The 9,789-nt window shown below is 35.8% G+C and overlaps 1 protein-coding gene across 1 annotated transcript; it reads left to right on the forward strand.

Annotated features, from left to right (window-relative positions):
* Window positions 1-373: 373 nt before the first annotated feature.
* LOC144964794 (uncharacterized) lies at window positions 374-4,605 on the forward strand. The gene is made up of 2 exons (XM_078899423.1): window positions 374-944; window positions 3,265-4,605. The coding sequence occupies exons 1-2, from the start codon at window positions 738-740 to the stop codon at window positions 4,267-4,269; spliced, it is 1,212 nt and encodes a 403-aa protein (XP_078755549.1). The 5' UTR covers window positions 374-737; the 3' UTR covers window positions 4,270-4,605.
* Window positions 4,606-9,789: the final 5,184 nt, after the last annotated feature.

Consider the following 9,789-nt stretch of genomic DNA (forward strand, 5'->3'; position numbering starts at 1 on the left):
TTGGTTTACAATAAAGCCTGAAAAGTCACAAAGTTCACAATAAACGATTGAAAAGTAGAGAGGAAGGGGGTGTGGGAGTTGATCAGCTGTCAGGTGATCCGCGAAGCAGTTTCGTTTTTTGTCAAGCAAAACATAACGGTTGAATATTGTTTCTCCCTTATCAGTTGTTGTTAAAGTTATGCATTTCTCAAGTTTGTGATCATATTAAACAATTATGCGATGACATTATGGTGATAGGATGATTATCACTCGGAAAATGGTTTTTATTGGGTTAACAATAAACAACATTTTCAAAGGTTTGCATCATCAGGTTGAAATTTCTATATTTAGAACATGAATAATGTCATATTTTTAGTAACACTTTCATGCTGTTGCAATGGGTTCGTCACAGAGACTTGCTATTTAAATAGAAGTCTTAGTTGTCTCGGCACTTCTAACCATGCGAGGGGAACAAACGTTTACAAATCATACAAACAGATTGAGATTTCCATCAGAATGGAGACCCGACAAAGCTAATAGGTGAAAAATAATGAAGAAACGAAAGTTTTACCACCTGTGAAAATCCTTCCCCTCACGTTGGATCTCGCTCCAGGTTTAGAAACAAGTGCAGTGCAATAAAAATATTTATCATCAGTGACTGACTGAAAAGTATTTCATCATTTACTGACATAATATTATACGTTTACACGCCTCTTGTATAATTTGTAAATAATTGTAATTATTGCTAAAACTCAACGATGGCTGACAGTGTGATGAAGGAGTATTACAAACTCCTTCGAAATGCGGACAAACTCTATGACGGACAGGTGGAATTCGTTCTGGACCATGGAGAGAAAGTGGATGAGGATGGTGGTGTTGAAGAGCAAGAGGAAAATGAATTACACATATTTTTCTTTGTGACACCAAAGGGCGGAGCTTACAAAAATGCGAGAATCAAATTCCACGTAAGTTTTTTTTATTTTTAATGTAAAGATTCAACGTGTACTGTTTTGCAGGTCGGACTGCTTCTAGTTTTATTTACGGAAATGAATATATTTTCACAGCCTGTGAACTATTAAAATTTCACATTTTTGATTATTTTAACGTTAAGTTCACGTTTCATTGGGGTTCCAATAGCTTAAAAATATTATGAATAATTCGCTTCACACTCGCTTTATACTCCAAGGGAGATCAATCCCAGGTGATATTTTTTTTTCACCCACCCCCTCCTCTCGCCCTGTTGTCCACCAGTAGTGAATGGGTAGCTAGGTCTGTAAGATCTGGCGCAAATTACTTATAATATCCAAATGATAGCAAACGATTGCTGCTGTCCATTTCACGCTACAGAAACCGGGATAAACCGGCTCCAGGGGCCTTTTGGCTCCTAAGGACTTCACTTCTCGACACCTGCTCTACTCCAACATAATGCCAGATTTATTAGGCGATGGGGTACAAAAGTGTATTTAAAACATTTTGTTGACAATTTGTGAAATAATTGACAATGTGAAATTGAATGTAAGCTTCAATTTAATATACGAAAACAAATAAAATGGACGTTTCGGGTTTTATCAACAAAACAGGACGAGTAAAACACTACAGATGAATGAGATAATGTGGTAGTGGCGTTGTTAAGATGAATCTTCTTCTTCTTCTTCTTCTTCTTCTTCTTCTTCTTCTTCTTCTTCTTCTTCTTCTTCTTCTTATTATTATTATTATTATTATTATTATTATTATTATTATTATTATTATTATTATTATTATTATTATTATTATATTATTATTATTATTATTATTATTATTATTATTATTATTATTTATTTATTTATTTATTTATTTATTTTTTGGTTGAACTCTGATTCAAAACTGCCATAATATAAATATCAACCCATAATACATTAATTATCTCCCCACTCGAAATTGTCTTCTGTTCTTTTCAGAAAATTAGTTCGACAGTTCAATAAGGTCTCGTGTTGTTTTGAAATAGTGAAACGTCCGCGAGGTAAAACATATTATGTAAAGAGCATGTCATTGAACCGTGAAAAGATTATTTCTTAACGTTATGAAGAAGGTCAAGGACGGATTTACTTTGAACCATAATATACAAACCTTACACCAGTATCACGCAATCTCGAACAAAACTACAGTTATGGTCGCTCAGGACGTAACGCGCTTTTAGAATCGTACAATATTGATGCTATGCGTTTAGGTAAAGTACTCACAATAGCTGCCAATCGAATATAATATACAAACAAACAAATCTATTTGTAACATTGAAGGTTTATAGTCTGGTTGGTAGAATTTGGTGAGAATTAATTATTAAAATGGCTGTATAAAAACAAACAACATCACCTTCATTCTATCTATTGCAACTCTATTAAAAAGACACGCTTAGTAATGAATAAACGTTTCCACATTTTCTCTTACACCATCATCGTATTATCCGAGTCTTTCTCTCTCTCTCTCTCTCTCTCTCTCTGTCTCTCTCTCTCTCTCTCTCTCTCTCTCTCTCTCTCTCTCTCTCTCTCTCTATTTTACATAACTGTATGCATAAAATACTGCCTTATCTTTTTTTTGACGGATGTACACCCAAGGGATATAACTCATGATTATCCACTCAACTAGTTTTCCAATTAGCAATATGGATATTGTCCCTTTATAATCAACTTTTAAAAACAGCGATTTCCACTTGTCTGGCATAATTTGAATAATTTCCTGCACCTGCTTTGTCACTAGCCAGAGAGGGGAAAACAACAGATAAAAGCAAGGACAAAACCAAAAACAAAAGAAAAAACTCAGAAAGAACACAACCAAAATAAAAAAAGAAAGAAAAAAGACCAAAGAGACAAACCAAAGAAAGGAAATACAACCCTCCCCCCCCCCCCCCCCCCCCCCCCCCCAAAGAAAAGATAAAAAAAGGAAAAAAAAAATGAGAACCACCCAAAAAACCCCAAACAAACAAACAAACGAACAAACATGTAAATAAATAAAAGACAATGAGACACATTTCTAATTTTTCGCACTCGACCTGGACGTGAAAGCAGGCCTATTCTTCGCCGTGGGTAATAGGCGATAATGTTGAGTGGAACAAAAAGATGTCTGACTGCCGACGTGAACTATATTTTTATACCGAAATCTGTTTGATATTGCTCACTATTCCTTTGATGCATTTGAAAGGACAAATTAGCGTGGTGTAAATTGTGGAAATGTATTATGTGTTTGTCATCATATTTATTCCAATTGCTATTTATATTCTATTTCTTTTTTCTTCTTCTCTTACTTGTACAGATGAAAGTTGAAGAGGACAGCTACCCAGCGTCGCCACCAATTGTCCACTGCAGGAATTCTGTGTACCATCCCAACATTAACATATTGAGCGATTACGAAAATGAGGCCGACATTTGTGTCAATCTTCTGGACAGTGATTGGGAACCTGAGGTTGGCTTGGACGGGGCGGTCATGGCTGTTTTGTTCCTGTTCTACAACCCACAATTGGACGACGCTCTCAGCCCCGTGTGTGATTGTAGTGTGGAATATGATGAGTTTGAGGAGAACGTAAGACGATCATTGCGGGGCGAGGAGATTGATGGATATTGCTTTGACAAACTGCTCATTTGTGATACAGAACCAGAGGTTAAACAGATTGAGAGCGATGCTACCACCACTACAACTGTAACGGCAACAACAGAAACGCCAACAGAAGAAACTGCAACTGTTGCTGATAATAGCGATGCCTCTGGAGATAAGAAAGAAACGGCTACTGGTGCTGTTAGTGCTGTTGAGGATACTCCAACGATAAAAGAGAACGAGATTATTGATAATAATGAGTCAACAACAACGACACCAACAACGTCTACTTCAACAAATGATGACCATGTAAAGACGACCGAGGAGGACGAAAGTGTTATAACTGAACAAGGAGTAGCTAAAGACTTGCGGTTGGAGAACGAATTACAAATAAATACTTCTGTTGCGGAAAATGAAAATGAAGGTGTACAAAATACACTAACAGAGAGTGAAATATTCCCTTTGTCACGTAACACAACAATGAGCGAGCGTTTAGAAGCAGTTGACATCTTGCAAACTTACACGACAGAGGTAGATGACGTTCGAGTGCCAACAACAACAATAACAGCAGCAGAAACAATGATAACTGAACATGCCTTGTCAGAAATCACAGACTCACCAAAGACTTTGCCCGTTGCAATCAAGACCGCAGTCAAATTATTGATTTCTAAATTAAAACTTCGACTTTCTCCCTTTTACAAAAAATGCATCATGAGAAAGTCTTGACATCGGGTTACCTTTAGCAATATTGTATAAGAGCTTGGCATTAATATTTGAGAGAGAGAGAGAGAGAGAGAGAGAGAGAGAGAGAGAGAGAGAGAGAGAGAGAAAGAGAGAGAGAGACAGAGAGAAAGAGATAGATAGATAGATAGATAGATAGATAGAGAGAGAGAGAGAGAGAGAGAGAGTGTGTGTGTGTTTGTGTGTCTGTGTGTGTGATAGAAAGATAGATAGAGATAGGTAGATAGATAGATATAGAAAGATAGATAGATAGATAGATAGAGAGAGAGAGAGAGAGAGAGAGAGAGAGAGAGAGAGAGAGAGAGAGAGAGAGAGAGAGAGGAAACTGGTTCAGGATTGGGAGTCGTCAGGTTTCAAGATAGATTGCCATTTTGTCTAATTACTTCCTTTTTTGGAATGTCTCGACTACAAAAGGAAACTTCTGACTAATTAGATTCTACAACAATCTTTTAAGTATTCAAAATTCAAGCCATTAAGATCCAGGATAGCTTTTTAACTGGAGGTAAATTTTCCTGTATCCTGTGTATTCGACGATTTCTTCACCAAAAATTAATTATTTTACTTGTATGTACTACCGAAGAATCCTTATTCATTAGGCCAGCTTGTAAAAAAATAGAAATATTGGTGTTCTGTATCTTGATTATTATTTCTTTTTTTATTTGGGGGGGGGGGGGGGGGGTGGAGGGGGGGGGGGGGGGTTGTTCCTTGCATTTGTAATGAATCCTCGATTTAATATAAGACGAACTAGAGTAAAGATGTCAGTGATATTTTATACGATGTGTAAAGATTGATGTATAATAAAAATGAACTGTTACATTAATTACTTTTCACCCATTTCCATGACAATCCAGAACTAATGTTATGTTGAAAGAAATGCAATACATTTTATACTTGTTTCATTTTTGTATTTGTCTGTTCATTCTTCCCCATTACAAGTGAAATGACATAAATTGAAAAGTTAGTAAAGTTTTGATATGGAGTAACTGAAATCAGATGTGATGATTCACGACTTACGTCAGGTGACCTTGACTTCTCCTATCTATTGTGCTAAGCGAACAGTACCAATGGTTTGCTCCCCTTTGGATAGGACACACGTCTATGGCCAAGTACTATCTGTCTTATCAGGTAGATCCAACCATCCAATCACTGCTAAGGGAGGTCAGAATAAACACAACAAAAAAGCAAACAAACCTCAACTGCATTTTAGATTTATATTGGGTCTTTTGCTTCCGAGACGAACGCTCTACCACCTGAGCTATTGATTTGCTAAGTAAAAGTTTTGAAGCCAAATGAAGAATAAAATTGCTTTGTCAGCGTACAAAAGTAAAGTCTCAGAGTGAAACGGCCTGGTTTTGCTCGTGGTTGGGGTCTTTCGTCGTAGAGGGAGACAGTCAGATGAACCAATGTTTATGTTGGAAGTTATCCCTTTATGTTTTGTTTAATATCAAGACGAGAGAGAGAGAGAGAGAGAGCTCCTTTTCGACGACGATTTCGCTATGTTGGTTTGTAGACAATAAAGTGGTCTCAAACCAGAAATAAAGCACTGCATTTTATAAAAAAGCACCCCCCCCCCCCAATTTAGAGCATTTATATCCACTAACGTGCTCAAAGCGCGTTACAATGGGAATCTAGAGATGAAGTGAGTAGAAAAGTGCCAGAAGACAATAGAGAATGAAACATTTTTCGCGGCGGTGATGGGGTATTGAACCCGCGACCTTATTGGTACGACAACTCCGCCTGGCCAGTGAGGGCGTGACTCTACAGTATGAGCTATCCACGATCCCCAAAAAAAATCGTATCAAACTCAGGTCATTCCTAGGGCTCTCTCTCTCACCGACTCCTAGAGATCGCGGTCTAACACACACAACCTCCGCGAAGTTAGTTTGGTCAGCAATTAAGCTTAATAGCCAGTATTCTCAACACAAACATGTAACATAGAAACAATTGAGACATTGAGTATGCTCCGGTATATGGGGTGAATTTTTGATTCAGAAAAGTGAGTGGAGCAGACACTTATGTTGGTAACAACAAGAGGTGAAGTGAGTAGAAGAGTGCCAGAAGACAATAGAGAATAAAATATTTTCAAATATTTTTCATGACATTGAGAAAAAGCAAACCATCTTTTGGTCTTAGTTTGCTTTTATGATTTTATACTACGTAATTGTCCCCTGACACACAATATATGCAGGAATAGTTTATTTTCACCATAACACTTACAAAATCATAAATTTGATAGACTGTAGACACACCCAAAACACAATTATATGCACATGCCAACAAAAGAGAGAAGATAATAACATACACTACGTCATTTGTTTAGGAGCTTCTGGAAACATGACCAAAAAACATGGCTTTAGTTTCTTTTAGAAAGTGGCTTAGCGGTACGGTCATTGCTTCGTTCCCGAAAGGTACCGAGTTCGATCATCCACCGCTGCGTTGTGTGGCCTTGAGCAAGTCACCACGCCCTAGTTCAATTTGCGCGGCTGCAATGCGGCTGACGACTGGGTTATTCCAATCTTACCTTGGAATAGACCCTAGATAAAAAGTTCCCCTGTGGGATGAATAGAGAGAATTTTATTGATTTATAATTTTAAAAAAGATTCCAGGGATGTTAACTAATCTGGCAGATATATTCCAAATTTCTTGATCGAATCAAGCAATGCTTTTATCACCGGCTTTAAGACATGTTATGATTTTTGAGTAGTTTTTCTTAAAATGGAATTGGCTTTATGTTATCAGGTGGCACCTTTCGCGAATACCTCAGATCAATTTGAAATCAGACAATACGCTTTACAAAGCTGATGGAACGGATCAAGTTCTTTTTTACCTGTGATAATCTTGTTAATCTATTCATCACCACCATGCCACCCTTCCACACACGCATACAGAACAGCCTTACATAACATTCCATTCTGATCTGATTAGCATCTATCATCACCACATGTTTTTTTGTTTAAATAGAACAATATTACATTCAGTGGTAAAAACAAAAAAAAAAAAAACAATCTGGGAAAAATACCCCAGATACTCACACTTTCACGCATACAAACTTGAAATCATGTAAATACACGGAGGTACAGTTGCAGTATCATAAAACACAAGAAAAAAACAATTGAAAGCCTAGTTCTGTTTCTAGGACAGGGAGGTGGAAGATGCTGTACTGCCACAAAACGACCCCCCCCCCCTTTCCCCCGTATTTAGTCACAATATATCAATAGCTTTTTTTTAACTTGAGGATTTATATATCGCAATATCCACTCATCGTGCTCAAAATGCTTTACAAGGGTTCCCTAGCCAACAGCAACACTTAACATGTAGGACGAGACATGAAGTCTCTAAGGCGATATCACAATTCTTTTCCCGACAGAGATAAAGATCTTGTGTCATCTGACTTGTATGTCCCTGGTTTATGTTCCGACGTGAGCAACGCTCTTTACTGACATTCTCTTAGACTACAGGTGCAAAATGACAACATGGCCGGTAACAGGATTGTTCCTGTCAAAAAAAGAATGTAATACCTCGTCCTTCCTTTTTACGGTATGCTTGAGACCCCTTGTAAAAGCGCATTGAACATATACAGTGAAACCTCGTTATACCGCCATGTTTGGGACCAAGGCGAAATTGGGGTATAGGAGTATGGCCGTATAATGAATTTGGTAAATGTTGTACAGGACTCTACCAGTATTGGAATGATTATCTGAACTCTAATAAGAAAGCATATATTTTATAACTAGGTCCATACAGCTATTATAAAGAGGTTTGAGTGAATAGTGGATATTGCGCATTTAAAATTATGAACTAACATATTTATAGTTAATTTTTTGAAGCATTGTTTAATTAACAATATCATATTATTTTCTCTTCATAATTTTCTTTGTGTTCATGTTCGATTGGTACTTTGCAAAATTTGAATGAAGCATGCTTACAAGCCAGCAAATTTCTTAAAAAAAAAAAAAAAAAAAAAAAATTTCTGTTTAAATATATCTTTGAATCGTTTTGAACTATGATATAGATTGCTACTAAAGTGATTTTTGGCAAATCAATAGTAATGGTTCTCTTGTTTTGGTCCACAAACTTGGAACGCTCTCCCACCGGACCTGAGGGACTCAGGCAGGTTGGTTGTTATAAAATCTAAATTAAAGACTGTATTTTAGGGATTATATTTTTAAAGCTTTAAAGTTTGTAGCATAAATAGGACTTTCAGAATGAGTGAGTGAGTTTGTGTTTGTGTGTGTGTGTGTGTGTGTATGTGTGTGTGTGTGTGTGTTTATGTGTATGTATATGTTTGTGATATATATATAATATATATATATATATATATATATATATATATATATATTTACATACATACATATTAATATATATATATATATATATATATATATATATATATATATATATATATATATTTGTTTTTTGTTTGTAAAGCTCTAAGAGAAAATGTATTGAATAAATAACTGCTTGTTATTATCATTGGCTCTTTAAAATACCATTCTATCTAAAATGAAAAAAAAAAGTTGTTCTTGTCATTAATTTACGACCATTATTGTTATGCAGAGGAGAGCTAGCTCATTCGACTTATTGCTTTGTTTTATGTCAATGCTGTGATAAAAACGTTAAAATTACGACATGCTATATAGTCTAAAGACAAGTACTGTCTTCTTGTGCAGTTTTTCACTGTAGAACAAAAGTGCAAATAATCAGTGTGTGTGTCTGTGAGTGTACAAAAATGCATCTTTATAACGCTCTCTCTCTCTCTCTCTCTCTCTCTCTCTCTCTCTCTCTCTCTCTCTCTCACACACACACACACACACATATATATATATATATATATATATATATATATATATATATATATAAAGACAAGGAGAGAGAGAGAGAGAGAGAGAGAGAGAGATAGATAGATAGATAGATAGATAGAGAGAGAGAGAGAGAGAGAGAGAGAGAGAGAGAGAGAGAGAGAGAGAGAGAGAGAGAGAGAGAGAATTTTGATCTTTAAACTATTAATGAATTAGACATTTGACACTGTCAAATACACAACGGCAATAAGATATGAATTGATAAAATCATAAGAAGCTGAAAAAAACAAAACAAACTAGATAGTTGAACTGGTTGAAATCCGAGACTTTAGATGCAGTATTTTGTGACACTTTTATTTACAATTAATGGTAAAGTAAACTATGGACTATTAATACCTGAAAAAAGTACATATTATACGTGTTCAAAGTTATAAACAAAAATGAATATGACAGCTTCAAAAAAGAACAAAATGCCAAACACGGAAATTCGAGCTCAAACTCCTTCTTCAGCCAAAAACAAAAATAATAAAAATATAAGTACAGTGTTTATTGTTTTTTATTGTTGGCTGACGAAGCACTTTGAGCCCGAAGTGTTCCGTGTTTGGTATTTTGTTCTTTCTTTTGAACCTGTTATATTCATTCTTGTTTATCAATTTTTACAGTTTCTAAAAGCTTTGTATCACTTTGACATATGTTATAATTATTA

This window comes from Berghia stephanieae, chromosome 2 (genome assembly GCF_034508935.2).
Source record: "Berghia stephanieae isolate SIO BIC M18660-M18661 chromosome 2, UCSD_Bste_1.3, whole genome shotgun sequence".
Taxonomy (NCBI): Eukaryota; Metazoa; Mollusca; class Gastropoda; order Nudibranchia; family Aeolidiidae; genus Berghia; species Berghia stephanieae.